Source organism: Falco peregrinus, chromosome 10, assembly GCF_023634155.1.
Source record: "Falco peregrinus isolate bFalPer1 chromosome 10, bFalPer1.pri, whole genome shotgun sequence".
Classification (NCBI taxonomy): domain Eukaryota; kingdom Metazoa; phylum Chordata; class Aves; order Falconiformes; family Falconidae; genus Falco; species Falco peregrinus.
In genome coordinates this window covers 14,234,837-14,251,121 of record NC_073730.1, presented here as the reverse complement: position 1 = coordinate 14,251,121, position 16,285 = coordinate 14,234,837, and the positions used below count along the sequence as shown (strand labels likewise).

Genomic DNA, 16,285 nt, shown 5'->3' with positions numbered 1-16,285 from the left:
TGCATTCTGAAGTTTCGCTCCCCTGCTTGCAGATGCTTCTGCTACTTACTGCCTTAGCATATACAAACCCAAATGGTCTTAAGCATTCATGCACAAATTAAGCTGCACAGGTAGATGATACAAATTGAACATATCTCCCACGCTGTGTTTGAAATGCTTTAAAAAATCTCAAGTGAATACTTCCATATCCCATAAGGTAATCCTGTAGCAAACAACATGAAAACAGCATTATTAAATACTTCTTGTGATTTAACAGTTGTATCAGCATTTTTGTAACTGAAACAGTGAGATATTCTTAAGATATAATGACCACAAATTATGTGGTGTCATGGTTAAATGCTTAGACTTCGAACATGGGACAAAATCTGGTATTAAACACCTGAGATTACTACTGGGAAATGTTTCCGTTCTTTCTTGTAAACAGTTTGCTGCCGGTGTCAGTACTACAAGTAAATTTCAAAGAAAATACACTTTCCACTGACAGTCCTTAAAGACTGGACTTCAGTCCTGCCTGTTAGTTATTTTTATGAATTTCGGTACTGGGTATAATTTATTCTTAACCCATAGGAAGCATGTACTAACAGCTTAGTATTTTTATTAAGTATATTTTACATTTAGAAGTTCCAAAGGACTTTGTGGAAGTCTTTTAAGTCCTTCAGGAAACAAGTATTTTGAAAAACTTGTCAGAGTTCTCTAGTGCATTTAACAAGAGATTTCTTGGCTGTCTCTTGGAAGTGGGAGTAGGCAAGCAGGCAAAAGAGAGCATGGTTACTGTGGTTATGTCTACAAAAAGCAGTTTGAGAGACTAAGGATTGTGTCTTAGTTCTTGTATAATGAAGGAGCTGAGCTAAATCTGTCAGCTCAATAATGAGGAAGCTTGTTTCAAGCCTTTTCTAGTCCAAAGCCATAATGCAGCAGAAGAGGCTGTTAATGGATTGCTGTCATGTAACCAGAGAATTTAAACTTCCATTAATAATTCAATATTTTAAAATGGAAATATTTGTGTCATTTATTGCACTATTCTGTCAGCGTATCTAGGTATCTTATTTCAATTTATTTTCTTTAAAACAGATGAATGCAATGAAAGCCCAGCTTTCTAGGCTTATTCTGTTTCCTGCCTTGGAGAAAAGCAAATACTTGTCAAACATGATAACTATTAAAAAGAAATTGCTATAAACTATATTGTCTTTTTATTCCACAGATGACGAGACACTCCTGCTTTGTTTTTTTGTTCTGTGGGATATTTTTGCCCAGAATCCTTGGTTTTCCACAGACAAACACCTCAATTGATTGTGATTCTCTGTTACCAAACTATGAAGCCGAACCACAGTCATCTGCACCACCATATATTATTGCTGTATCTTTTGATAACTTTGAGCCAGGAAATGAAATCAAAGGTAAATAATCTGAATGACATAAAACCTTTATCTGTGTCTCCCAGAATTATCAGTTTTCACCAAAATTCCCCCATTTGTGTCTCAGTCTAGTTGAATTTATTTTTTAATTTCAATTTCAATCTCTTTCATCTATACCTGAGATATTAATCTGTTTTAAAATGTTAATATGTGTATATTGTGTAACTGAAAATATATTTTTTTTATTTTCCTTATCTAATAAATAGATCTTAATTTTATGTTACAGTCTTTGACAAAATTAAAATGAAATGGGACAGCTGGCTAAACTGGACTAATAACTAGTTGCTTTTTAACTTTGTATTTGAGTGTTTGCTGTTGTACCAGGCCTCTGCAATACAAAGGGATCCTAGTCATTAGACATTCACATGCCATCAACTTAAAGGAAAATAAAAATTCAGGATGAAGTATAAGACAGCTCAAGAGTGAGACATTTTGAGTCATCCTTCTAAGAGCTGCATCCCAGATTTTATCAGATTGCAGGAGGTGGAGCTATGGTGGTTTAAACCACCTTTTTGTTTTCCTAATCCAAATTGCTTGCTGGATGGAACACCTTGACAGCCTTGTTTCTCTACACTGCGATGCCATCTCATGGTGTTGTCACACTTTAAGTGGCTTGTGAATGCTTCTTTTTCTAGCCATTTGCTAGAAGCAGCGAGGAAGTATTAGCGGGTTGTAACGAATCACATGTCCTTTGTTGATCTCAGTGGCTGAAAAGGAGCATTATTCACTAAGTAGCTACTGTCTAGCTGGGATTCTGTTTTACCTGAACCTAGTGGCATGGATGTGCTTCCACAGAGAGTGATATGTAGGGAGAAGAATGGAGAAGCGTTAGAGTCCTGTTACACCTACCATTCTTGGAAAAACATCTGTGGGTAGCTCCTTTGAGGATGGGAGAGCTGTTTGATTACTGATAGATATTTTTAAAACAGTAATGCCAGCAAAATGATGGATGGCACTCGTTTTCTATTGCTTCAAATTGTAAGCATCGGGTACCTGTTCTCAGGGAGCTGCATTAAGTTGCCCTTCCATTGTGTATGTTGCAGTGCATGGCATGTGCCAGCGCACTTACAGTGTGTGCTGTAACACATCTGTGCTTGATTTAACACTGCATTCAAACGCTGGATGTCATCCTTCCTGTGAGACCTATAAAAAAACGGTGAATTAGAACTGCAAGTTGATGACAAATTGGAAGACTAATTATGCAGCTGTTTGGAAACACTAAATTATCAAAGTCTAATTGGTCCTTGCCTTGACTTCTGTGTCATTCTGAGTTTATCGGTCCTTATTTTTAATGACTACACATATCTTTGGGCGTAAACCATTGTTCTGATGTTATTTGTGAAGGTGCCCAATATTGGCATTAGCAGAGCAAGTTTGTGATAGATCATAACAAATTTGATTGTGCCCCTTGAAATTTAACTTTAATTTGGATACACAAAACATGAAACTGCTCTCTGCCATATTTTTGTGAGCTCCTTCAGTAACAAAATTTGCATAAAATTGGGTAGTTCATAACTATCAATTTTTTGCATTTAATATAGAACATGAGAGCCAAACTGTCTAGTTTATCTTTTTCCAGTTGTAACATACACACACACACACACACAAAAGGTTCTGCAATGTAGCCTTAGGCAAAAGTTAATCTTTTCTTTTGAAACAGAGGTAGAAAGAAATGCAGTTCTCTCTCACCCCTAGCTATTTTGATTTTGTAGGGCTGATTAGACAGAAAGTAAATAACCTTTTGGTCAGCAGGGCCATTGGCCAATGTTCTTAGTGTGCATGGGAAGCAAATAAGATTAAGAAAGTTGTAGTCATTTGATAAAGGATTATTACTTTTAAAATTGTCAGTAAATCATATCTTTATGTTTCTTTACATAGAAATGCCTCTCCAAATTTCTTCCTTTTCCATTATTACCATTCCCCTGAAAATTAATAAAAGCTGTAATAACCACAACATTTTTAAAAATTGTACAAGGTTTTAAGTAATTCCTGTACATGTAGGCTTGTGCTTTGGGGCGAGGGAAATTAGTTGTTAGACTTCTAAGAGGTTTTCATTGTGTATGAAACTTAAATTTCTCAAAATGCCTGTTTTCACAGTGACTCTAGAAGCACTTCAGGGTGTTGGTTTTAAAGGATTTAATCTACAAGCTCGAGAAATAGATGGAGATGTTCCTGTTGGTACTTTTAAAATTACAGATCCAAACACTAAAGCCTTGGAATGTCATAACATGACGGTATGTGTTCAGTCTTACTTGCTTAAGCTTGGTTTCCTTTTAAATACGTTTATCGGACTTCATAGAAGTAGTGAGCATTTTTTATATGGCAAAGTTGTTCCATCAGTAGAGTTTAAAAATTTAGACTTTCTCAAGAAATACATATATCTTCTATATGTGATATTAATCTAATGTAGAAGCTACCTGGCACTTTTTAGGAGGACATCAGTGTTACCTGTTGTAGTAGAGACAGTTCCTCATAATAAAGGTAAAAGTCACTTTTGCATCTTATATAATTATATGTATTTCTCTTTAATTGCAGAATTCAGCAGTAAGTCAAGCAAATTCAGATGTGAAACAGAAAGTTACAACAACATGGATTGCTCCACATGATGTTAAAGATCTTCAATTTATGTAAATAATTGTTTAACTTCTTTTTGCCTTGAAATTTGATTTCTATGGATTATTTTGAAATGCATTTGTGTTGCTATTTCTGATGTTCTTGACTTGCCATAATCATAGTTTTTTTCATAGTTTGTCGTAACTTTCCACTGTGTCATTAAGTAACATGATTTCCATTTCAAGGTATAATTATAAAAGGTAAACACTGTCCCACAGATGTTAATATATGTAAATAATTTCATTAAGCACAGTGTTATTAATGGATCTTTGAGTAAACAGTTTTTACACTTTGATCACTTTAATTATAAGAGCAACAATATGAATTTAACTAGTTCCCTGAATAAGTGAAGTTCCAATGCTATTCAATTTCAACTTTTTTCATTTTATCCTGTGCTTAAGGTGACTTTTCTTGCAGATCTGAAGCTTGTAAAAATAGCATCTGCTCTAACAATATGCATGTTTGATGTAATTGGAAAGCATCTAAATATTTGATAGCTTGATATTGTTTGAAGTGTAGATTTACAATAGGGGCACTTGGCCTTGTTTCATTAAATCTTGAGGAATACAGAAAGGGGCGAAAGAACACAAATTAAAACCACAATCACTTCCACTCATTAATGCTATGAAAATCAGTTCACAACCATAGATACAGATTTTTTGAAGCAGGAAAGAGGTGTGACAATTTTCACGGACATTTGAGCTGATACTCTCCACTGCAGTCAGTGCTCCTTCATAGAGTCCATTCCTTTTCTGCCCCTCCTCAGCACCTATTTTATTTATCTTCAAATTGATGTTGGATGACAATACAGTAACTGGAAAAGTGTTCTGTGAAATGATGATGTTCTTTTCGAACTTGTACTGTATACCCTTAAAACCAAAACAGAGTGGATTTTCTTGGCTGGGAGTAGGGGGGAAGGAGAGTTTATTAGTATTTTATACTGAAATATTTTGATAGAAAAATAATAATTATTTTATTTTCTTTCCAGTGCAACTGTTGTTCAAGATTTGGAGAAATTTTGGGTTGGAATTCAAAGCAAAACTCTCACACCTACACATTCTCCATCAGTCAATGGGACAGGAAAAAGTAAAAGGAAGGTATGTTTTGAGTGTATTGGCATACTAGAAATTAATACAATAAATTAAAATATCTTTGACTTGATACAAGACATACATTTGTTGTCATGTATTCATTAACTAAGGTGGCCAAAATCATTAGATATTTTCAAAGCTTTTAATTTAAGTATCTAGTCCTCTTTCTAAATCGATGAAAAAATAAAATAAATATTATTTCTCCCCCACAGAAATAAGGAAACTAATAATTAGTTATCAAAACAATCCATATCATAAAGACAAATAAAACTGGTCATAAGAACTTTACTGTAATTCTCGTGTAACTGTGCTATTCTTAACTGCTGCCCCAGTCCCTGGGAACTATAGCTGTGTAGCATATTCTTAGAAATGCGTTTGTTTATTTTTTGGTCAAGAATTATGCTTATATGAAACATCTGAAATATGATAGGCAGCTAAATTAAAGAAAGTATGTTCAAATCTACCATATTGGTTCTTGACTGTGGCAACACTGATTTACGTTACCTTGTGATCTAACCAAGAGTGAATACCTGTCTTCTATCCCTTGCTTTACCAGAGGTATTTCCTGTTTCCTATAATAAATCAGGGTGGTTTTTTTCCAGTAAATAATTTGCAAATGTTTCCTCTTTTTTTTTTTTCCACAGCTTATGATAGAACTAGAATGTAACAAGGTAAGAGCAATTTTTCTTCAATTTCCCAAATTTTGGTTACCTCAGATTTAGAATTCCTATACTACTGGTCCACTTGTTTCATGGTTTAGCATGAAGATTATGTGGTACCATTCAAGAAACTTTCCTAGCAAGAGCTCATTTATGCTGCCAATTTTGCATGCGGATTTGAAGGTGTTTTATTTTTAATTAGTGAACATCAGTTCTCAATGTGTAAGGTACCGTAAGCAAGGAAACACTTCCTCACTCAGACCATGAATGTGAATTCAGTCGACTTCCTGTTTAAAATAGTCTGGTATTTATACACCAGTCAATAAACAGTAACTGGAACCTGTACTTTCTTGCAGCGTGGAGGGACTTACACAACACAAGGCCGATGCATCATGGTAAGTATTCTTTCTCCAAAGACATTGCCATAGTGCTAATTGGCCAAGACCTCAAGACCTAGTCAAAAGCTGCTTCTAGTAACACCTTTATCCCTCTTGTCACTCAGTTTATTTTTCTTTTTTTGACAATTTACTTTGATTGATTAAAATCCCAAACTCTCTAAATGGTTGTCAGCCTTGTTACCATTTCCTCCTGCAGGTTGTCCCTCGCTAATCTGCAGTAATTTCTAACCAAAGTTTTCTTTTTTCAGTCTTCCCTTTTTAGTCATAGTGCTGGCTTACTTTTCAAGATCACTTACTTCAACAAATCTGAAACCTTGCCTTTTGCAAATTATGATCTAGATATAAGATTTAACTTTATTATTTTTTTCTGAAAACTATCACCTACAGCTCAGTGAAGAAGCCTCTTTTTCTTCTCTTTTTTCCCAGAAAATATGCCCTACATTTATAATGTCAAGTGATTACACAGTCATATCAGTAAAAAGTTTTTATATACTTTTTAATGATCTTGACAGTGAAGTCTCTTCCTCAATGATGGACATCAAGTGTATAAGGCCAGATAAAAAAGGGTGCAAGCAGCAGAATTATGTTAATTTATATCAGCTGCTTTAGTATAGTTTTGATTATTTGGCTTTAAACATCTCTGAAATAATTTTCATAATATCAGTTGGTAGAATGAAGTCACAGAAAACTGCTTCGCGTGTTCTTCCTTGTCCCACCAAGTAGATAATTCTTTCCTAAAAATCACTTATATAAAAATAATTTTTCTGCAAAATAATAAATAGCATTTTTCTTTCTTTACAGGTTGGACCTTCTGGTTCCTCTCAGAACAGCTATTCGGGCAGTCAGGTAAGAGTTCCAGCTTCCAACATTTGCACTTTTCCCTCTAGTAACCTTGAACAACTAAAATTCTGTAGCTACAGGGTACTGAGGTGATTTAATACAGTACTGAAATATCATCTTTGCTAGTTAACACAGAATGCCAGGGTTTTTCATCCAGTAAACTGTATGTTCAGTACCTGGACTAGGTTCAACTACCTACACTCTGTTGAACTCAGTAGCTTGCTCAGTATTCTTACCTCCAAGATGCTTCACCACCTCTGATTTCATGCATTAAGCATTTTTGTCAAGCAGTAACTTGACCCTTTTGAGGAAAAACAATAAAATTCCTTCCATCTTCCTAGAGGATTCCTACCTATGTGTTCAGATGTGCATGCAAATACAGTCACAAACCATTGGTTTTATAGTTTGAGACAACTGGCATGAGAATGAAGCTGTAGTTATTAATTCATTAGACTATTTTTCTTTTTTTATAATCAAGAAAAAAGGGCTAACTATACTTGTGTGTCACTGTCTTCTCCATTAAAATTTGCAAAATTTCTTCAAACTTCACCAGATATTCATGCATATATTAAAGTGCCAGTATAACGTCTGTATCACTTTTAACACCCGATTATATTTGCAGTTCAAAAATTTGGGGATTTCACTGCCTAGTTAGCTTTTTAAAACTTCTGTGGTATGTATGTCTGTATTCTCATTGATCACTTTCACTCCTTTAATCACAGAAATACATGCTTAAGTTTTACTCTATTATCTCCATCACTGTAATACACCTGTTTGCACTTGAACTGTCAGATGCTTTCTGGTATGTCTCCAGTTTCTTGAATAGAGCTTCTCAAGGATATATTTCTTTACTACTTTACTAATGATTGTGTTTGTTAGTGAATTATCTGGTAATATTCCATTTGTTCAATTTTCACTGCTTGTAAGTGGAATTACCAGATCCTGAGACATAGCAATTATTTTGATATATATACTAAATACTGATTTTCTTCATTGTATTTCTTTCATATGCAATACATACTCTTTTTGAAGACTTGAGTTGATTATCTTGTCACGTAACTACCTGAAGTTATTGGTTTTTTTCTAATATACAGACCATTTAGTGAAACAATTTGTGGATTTTGAAAGGTCACATGACCAATGACAAAGTTATATGAAATCCAGATGATGACTAATGTCTCATACTAAATTGGAATTGTTACAGCCAGTTGCCAGTGAACTGGTAAACTCTGTTCTTGCTTATTCCATATTTGCACATACATGTTGTCAGTTGCACAGCTTTTCATGCCATAAACAGCAGGGCTTTTTTTTTCCTACACACCCCACTCCCACGCCACCCCCCACCTTTTTTTTATTTTACATGGAAATATTTGACTTCTGTTTTAATTTCAGAGTGGAGTAGTTTATACAATAAGCCGGAATGGATGTGGCCCTGTAAGTACTTTTCTTACATTTATTTGTTTGTCCCCTACATAATTATAGTAACTCCTAGCCTTCAATTGCATTATTTATGTACATGTTCACATGGGGAGTGTCCGTTACAAATAGAAAATAAAGAAGAGAAAGCTAGATTAATATTACAGTTTATTCAATGATCTGAAGTAGCTGGCAAACAGAGATGTTTAAAAATTAAATAGAAACATGTAGATAATAGAATAATGAAAAAAGGACCGGAAGGGGTTATCTGTTGCACCAGCATTACACTCATTATACAGGTTGTCTATTCTCCCCTTCTACCCAGAACAAGACTGGCACAAATTGGTCTACATGTTCTAAGTTGTTCCTCCCCCAGAAGTAATCACACAGATGTCTACAATAACTAAGGCTACTTCAGTTTTTCATTCTTTTCATGCAGCAGGGAGACTTGTGAAATTATGAATCCTAGACACACCAAGCCAGTCATCCAGAAATAGGTGAAAGATACAAAAGTGCTCTTATGTGGTGCTGAATACATAGCTAAAGCATTTTTATCAAGATGGTGACTAATTGTGTGGACTGAAATACTTGCAGATTTATGTCAATTATATATCAATATTTTGGTTTCCTTTCAGCATTTACAAGATAAGATTTTTATTTTTTAACACAAAGTTATTATGCTTAAACACTTACTTAGTATAAAAAATGAGAAAAAAGCCATGAATGATAAACGAAACAGTCAAGTTTACTCTTTCTGTGTCAATGACAGGGGTTTTGTTTGGTTTTCACAGTATAGCAATTAAAAAAATAAGCTAGTCATGTAGTTCTATTGCTAAGCTCTATCAGTTGCCACTTCAAAGTAGAAAAATGGCAATGAGTCAGCACCAAGAGGAACAACGTTTCCAAACATGTAAAATATTTATGTCTTCAGTACTTGTAAAATGTAAAATTCGTCACAATGTCTATTGGGTTTTTGCAAAGAGCAACAAAATTACAGTTTTGGGAGAGACTATTGATTGTATTAATAGTAATAAGGGAGATTTACTTTAAAAAGGGACCTGTTACTATTTATGCTGGATGCTGTTATTTTATATTTGATTGACTGTAAATCAAGAAGGTGTTAATTTTTTATTTCTTTCCAGTTTCTGTCTCCAGATTTTTACATATATGTGTACATACTTGTTACATACATAATATGTTTGAGTAACAAGCATTGTATTAAATCTTTATAATTTATTTCTATTAAAATAATGTAGTGACAGTGCCTGGTTTAGGATGTTTCATGAGTGCCACTAGATAATCACTAATATTCAAAGGGCTAATGTGCCTGCCTCTTACATTCACACATGGGTGTTCATGCATTAATAGTGGAGAGAACAATACTCTCCTTGTCATCTATTCTTTACATACCCTACATAAGGATTGGTCAGAATTGAGGGTGACTAAAGTGTACCTTTTCTTCTTAAGCAATTATAGAAGAGAAATAACTGGTTTCATTTTCTTCTTAGGGAGGTGCTGCTGATGCATATAGCCAAAACGCCTGTAAAGATGTAAGCTGGTTATACATGTATTTACTGATTGTCTACTACTGTGTTAGCTCATCTCCTTAGTGCAAACTGCATTTGGTTCTCTTCTGCAGAGCTATATTATTCTTCCTAAATATATTAAGGAAAATGGTAGTAGTCCAAGGTGGTATTCTCAGATTAAACCCCCAAATTAAAAGGTGTTACATTGTCACTTCCTTGAAGCATAATAATTTATGTTATAGGGGCTACTCATCACCTATTATAAACGCCTAATTTATTAGCCTACTAAAATATCAGCATTCTTACTGTATAATGCTTTTTATCTGTTGGAGTAATTAACTTTGGATGTTGCATATTGTACAATATTATGTGGGTTTCTTTACTATCTTTGTGTATTAATCCAATAATCCTTTAGTTAGTAGAGAAATTTCTATTGTCAATCTCATTTATTTAATTTTCACCTGAAAACAGATATATTTTGAAATCTAACATACTTACATTCTATACTTGCTTTCATGATTTTAAAAATGTTATCAGAAAGACAACATACCCTCTAATGTTTGTTGGGATCTCAAACTCTAGCCAAGAAACTGCTTAACCATATGCTTAACTTTAAATACATCATTAATTTTATTAATTTCTAAATACTAAATAATTTAAACTTTGTTTAATATGTAGCTGTAAACTGTATTTGTGATAGAGCAACATTAATCTTATGACTATAGTAAAAAAAAAGTTGGAAAACTTTCACTTCATTTACTTTTAAGCAAGTTCAGTGTGTATACTTTACTATTGCCCTACATTTATTTAAGTATGAATGAAATCAGTTTGATTTGTAGTATACATCCTCCAGGGAAAAAAGCAATGACTTCTAGATATAATTAACAAATCACTATATAAATAAATACCTGATTTATGTTTTTTTTTCAGAGTGCATCCTCATCCAGCAGTGGCCTTATTTATGGCAAGGTAACTATGTGCTTTCCAACAAGTTTTCAGTTTCCTAAGCTACTCAGAAACTAAGCAGTTATGCCCAAATTTTACCAAACAATAATAAAAATCATGGAAGGGGATGAAGGAAGACTGTCTTCAAATAGTTAAGTAATAATCATATTTGGAAATAACTTCAACAGATGAGTCACGTGTTTAGTGGATGTTAGAATTTTGTTACTTCTGCTTTGCACAGAAACTCGATTATATTCTGGAAATGAACACCCGTTACTTTTATTGTGATTTTCCAAAAGTCAGTGCTTTTTTTGGATAATTACTAAGAATTAAAAATATTTTTGTGGCTTTTGCCTGTGCAATTATACATGTGGGTTGATGAAATGGAAAACTGCTGCACATTATTTTAAACTTCATTTAACACCTTTCTATTCTTCTGGTGCATCCCATTTATTGCAGTAAATATTTCAATGATAAGGCTTTTAGTTTTGAGGGGGTGGGTTCTGCAGTTTGGGTTGGTTTCTTTTTTGATGAAGATAGAAGAGATTAACTTTTTTAACCAATAGATTAGGTTTTTTATAAACAATTTCCAATCTTATGTTAGAGAAAACATTTGCTGCTTTTATACAGTGCTGTGTAAAACTAGAAAAATAATTAGAGTTTGTAGAAAAAAAAAATTAAACCAGTTGATTTCAGTTGTTCATTTATTAATTGCCACTACACTAATAATTTTATTTAGAATCTTTTGTTTGGTACTCTTGAGAATTTATTAGCTATAATGTTCTTGTGGAAAATAGTGCTGTAGTTAATTTGGCATGCATTTACTTAACCAAAGATTCTTTATTCTTTACAGTCTGTCCCTTCAGGCAGTTCAGATTCCAGTAAGAAGGTAAGCACTCTCTTTTCAGTTCAAAGGGGAAAAAATTCTTCTCATAACTTGGCATGACTCTTTATTTCAGTGGTACTACAGTTCCTTTTACCGGTTAAGACTTCTAAAGTTTTTAACCCAGATTGATTCATATGATTTGAATCAGTTTGGTTCTTAGATGCCTTATACTAGCTAGCTGTGCTGTGGTGGCTTTTGTTGATAGTTGACTTAACTGTATATAAAATAAAAAAAAATGTTTATGGGGATTTCTTTTAAAAAAGTTAGGATAGTGATTGTGATTAAGATTTTTAGGGATATAGATGACATTATTATTCAGATGGGGCTGGAGAGTGAGTATGACTCAAAGTGAAATCAATAGTATTTGTATTACTGTTGAATTTGACTTATTCAATATTTACGTGGACCCTTCCTCTCAGTTCTGTCCCCAGGAAACTTGGGCCTAATACTGTGGTGTGTTCAGTAAACACCAAGTGTACCCATTCGTTTTTAAAATGTCATACTTCTCCCTGGTTTATACTGCAGTTCCTTACTTTTGATAGCACCGAATCTTCTCTTGCTTTTTACACCACTGGATAATACAAACTGGTTTCCATATAAAAAAAAAAAAAAAGGAGCGGGGGGACACATGACTTTGGCTTAACTTTTTTGAATTAATTCAATATTAAGCCTCTTTTTGGCATGATACTGAATAAAAAGAAAATAAATTGATCTTCCAGTTTCGGTTGGGAAGTTGAAGATCAAAAAGGACACACAATATAGGCCAGTGGATATGGTACAATATATGAAATCCTGCTTCTGCCTTTACAGCTGAGTCATTGTGTGACTAGAAGCAAGTCTTTTACCTACTTAGACTCTTTTGTAAACCATGTATACATACATATTTTTCTTTGCTTGGTAGTATGCATTAAAATTTTCTATAAAAATGGTATTTTATAGAAATTATTATTCAGAGCATTATTATCAGTCTCTAAATTTAGAAAATTCTGTATTATTAATTTTTCTAACATATTTAACTATTTAAATAAACGCTATGATGAGTAAACTGCTTTCTCTGATTTCTCTATAGGTAGTGGTCATTGCCAACAGCAACCCTTTTCCACCTGTGGTAAGTGGCTTTTCTCTATAATGCTCAGAATTTTGACTTAAAAATCTTTCAAATACCTGCATGCTTAATTTGTCGGAAAGATTCCTGGTACACAGAGACAACTCTTTGGTGGGCAAGGTTTACCCTAGGTGCATAATTATCTTCAGGCAAAGCCAGTAGTAAGATAACTACAAATCTCATGATTCTAAGACTGCTGTTAGTACTTGGAGAGATATTTGGATTAGGTGCAGATTCCAGGTCTCTCAATGCACACAGTGTTTATGTTCCTGAATACTTTTGATTTTCTGTTTCTATCGCAATTTTCTTCTGTAAATTAATTTCCTTTATCATTTTAAACTACTACATTTCCACACTGCTTATATGGAACTCCTAGTCAGTCAAAATTAAGCTTAGCCTTAAGGTAGTTTAAGTGAGTTTGTATGACATAACATTTGATATATACGTTTCTCTGATGTCTAGTTTCTAATCAAACATGTTGTTGCTCTAACCTGAATGAAGATTAAGATGTATTTGTTCTCTGCCCTATCCTTTCCATGTCTTTTTCGCATTTGGTTGTGTACTGCATTGAAAAGACAGGGCCCTTTTTCTGCTGCAGTATTCTGTTTGAACAATCCCTTGACAAAATAATTAAAGATTGTTTTGTTTCATTTGCAGCGTCATACCTACCCCCAGGTAAGTGTACTTATTTTTCTTACAATTTCTAGCATAGCAACATAGTTTTTATGGGGTCAAGCCAGTTGCCTTCAGGATGGTGTGTACTACCTTCTTACATTTGTCCCTCATGCCCCAAAATTCAGCAAACAAATGACTGGATCAGGAATTAAATTAATATGTGTGCTGATATATGTCCACTGCAGGTAGCAGTGAGATGAGTTGGAGGGATGATGATTTCTTAGCTTCGCTCACCATATTTGGAAAAGCCAAGTTGACTGGCAGTGCAAAAAGGGCACAGCCTGTACTCTGCTGCTTTTCATGTAAGCTGCAATAGAAGCAGATGCAAGTGTAGAAAATTATTCAGTAGGGTTGGACTGCCTCCCCAAACTTTCAGAGCTGATGATAAACTAGTTTAAAGCTGGATGTTAAGAATCTGATACTTAGTACACCACACGTACCACCTTTCCCTTTGTTCTCCCAAGAAAAACAGAACAACTTGCTAAATGTGTTGCATTTAAACAAGTCAAATTAAATGTTCTCTGTTGTGGGTTTTTTTTTTGTTGTTTTCGTTCTTTCTTCCAGAGTTTGGGAAGTTCTGCTACTAGGATCATAATACAGGTAGACATTCTTTCTCCATTATACTTGAGTTTTACCTGAAGCCCTGTCTCAGTAAACTAAATAATGGTTCATCTCTTTGGGAATAAATAAATATGGATAATTTAAAGATAATTTATGGATATCTTAGATATCCACAAACTGCAGCAGTGTCGTAGGGTGTTTCTGTGGTTACAGCAAAGTGTGCATCCTACTTGGTTGCCAATTAAAGGACCAGTGCAGCTGTTTTTTCTACAGTCATAAAATCTGAAAACCTCTATATGCTAATTCCATAGTGCTCTCAAAATTTGCAGGCATTAACCACCTCAGTCCACTCAGGAAGGAGGATGCAATTCTAGAACTTAAGCTTGAATGTTATTTGATATTAAATCAAATATGCATAACCTGCACAGTTCCTTGTTCATTTAAACAGTATTTTTTTAATGGAAACAACAACTTCAGCATTATTTCTTAAATTTTAAAAATAACCCTGTTAGTTAGTGCTTAGGTCAATTTCTGTTTGCTGTTGTATTTATAACATTACTTCTTGATAGCCAGGCACTTGGAAAGTTGATTGCAACCCAATCTCATTAAAAGCATTTTTGTAAAGTATTATGAATATCACTCAGGCATATTTTTTTCTGGGTCCATTGCAATTTTAACCTACCTACCACTCCACAGTTTAGGCTTTGCTTGCTTCATATGATAGTCCTTCAGATGGTGACCACAAATTCTCACTTTCAATGAAAGATCAGTAATGGGTTACCCCAGCTGAAAATTGTCTTTTGAAAATCATTGCTTTCAGTTACATTCTTCCATAACTAGTGATGAAAGCTGGCAGAGAAAGGAATAAGATTTCCTTGTTGTTTCACTTCTGAATTTAGTATAGTGTTTTGATTACACAGGTTAAATATTTTCAATGTGTGTGTATATATATATATAAAAGAAAAATATTTGATTGCTCTCATAAGCCATGTACTTCATGGGAATTGAAAGATTTTCTGCAGTGACTTCTCCTTTGGTTAAATTGTAACTGTAGCTTTTCAGTTTTTGTTTTGACAAAGCCTTTGTCAAAAGTTTGTTGTGCTTATTCCTGAAAAAATGGTCATAATATGAATATAAATATATATGAGTTCAATGGCAATTTGTGTGATACATTTGAAGGGCAGAAATATTTAAATTCACTTGAAATACTTTTAGCAATTTATTTATGAAGGATCCTTATATATTGAAGTATTGAACATTGTAGCACACGGAGATGGCATAAATAAACTAAGAAAGTGCATAAGGAACTCTCTGGCTTTCATAGTGTCTAGTAGGCATAAGATAGAGTTCTTCTCTAAATGTCTCAGTACATAAACAGGTCCTCTTAAAAACTTTTTTTTTGTTTGTGTTTGTTTGTTCCTGTGTAGAGTGGACAAAGACAGCAAAGCAGCAGCAGTACCTCTGTTCAGGTAAGTAAACTTAAAGGACTAGAGATATTCCTGTAGACTTCACTAAAACAGGGCCATCAGAACTTGGAAATAATTTATTTCCTACATATTTAAATGTATTTCACAGGGTGCAGATATTTCTGTTTCTCTGATTTTTGTTCATGAAGTTGTCATCTGATATTGGTGTTCAAATATTTTTCTTTGGAATGCTCATAAATGAATTTCCATGTGTGACTGGCTGAAGTGAAATAACTATTCCACACAATACATCCTCTAAAAGGTGAACAAAAGTCATGGCACTGAGAGGAAGTGATTCTAGGCTCAGTATCACACCATAAATCCCGTACAGGTAGATATAGTCCCCATGTATATTGCATCGCAAATTTCCAAAAGCTGTGAAGGATAGTTGATTATCCATATTAAAAAGGATAGAAAATCATGACTGCAGACCTATGTGCAAGATAAAGCTACTTCTGTGGAAAACAACTGCGTGAATTTAACATATACTAACATAATTATAATATAAATTGTTGCTGAGTAACACATGAAATATTTATAGCATGAATTCATGTATGAATGCTCATTGGACTTCCTCCTCTTTGGGGAGGGGGGAAAATAAAGGCAAATATCTCTCAATATTCTCTGTATCATTACATGCAACTAGAAATGTTGCACAAGGGTAGGTATGAATTCAAGAACACAGGGAA

The 16,285-nt window shown here is 34.0% G+C and overlaps 1 protein-coding gene across 1 annotated transcript; it reads left to right on the top strand.

Moving 5' to 3' along the window:
* Positions 1–353: 353 nt before the first annotated feature.
* LOC129785253 (putative ferric-chelate reductase 1) lies at positions 354–15,648 on the top strand. Its single transcript, XM_055815531.1, has 16 exons — positions 354–368; positions 1,274–1,397; positions 3,513–3,649; positions 3,951–4,042; positions 5,017–5,125; positions 5,764–5,790; positions 6,135–6,173; positions 6,978–7,022; positions 8,409–8,450; positions 9,941–9,982; positions 10,889–10,927; positions 11,757–11,792; positions 12,859–12,897; positions 13,552–13,569; positions 14,134–14,169; positions 15,558–15,648. The coding sequence occupies exons 1-16, from the start codon at positions 354–356 to the stop codon at positions 15,633–15,635; spliced, it is 918 nt and encodes a 305-aa protein (XP_055671506.1). The 3' UTR covers positions 15,636–15,648.
* Positions 15,649–16,285: the final 637 nt, after the last annotated feature.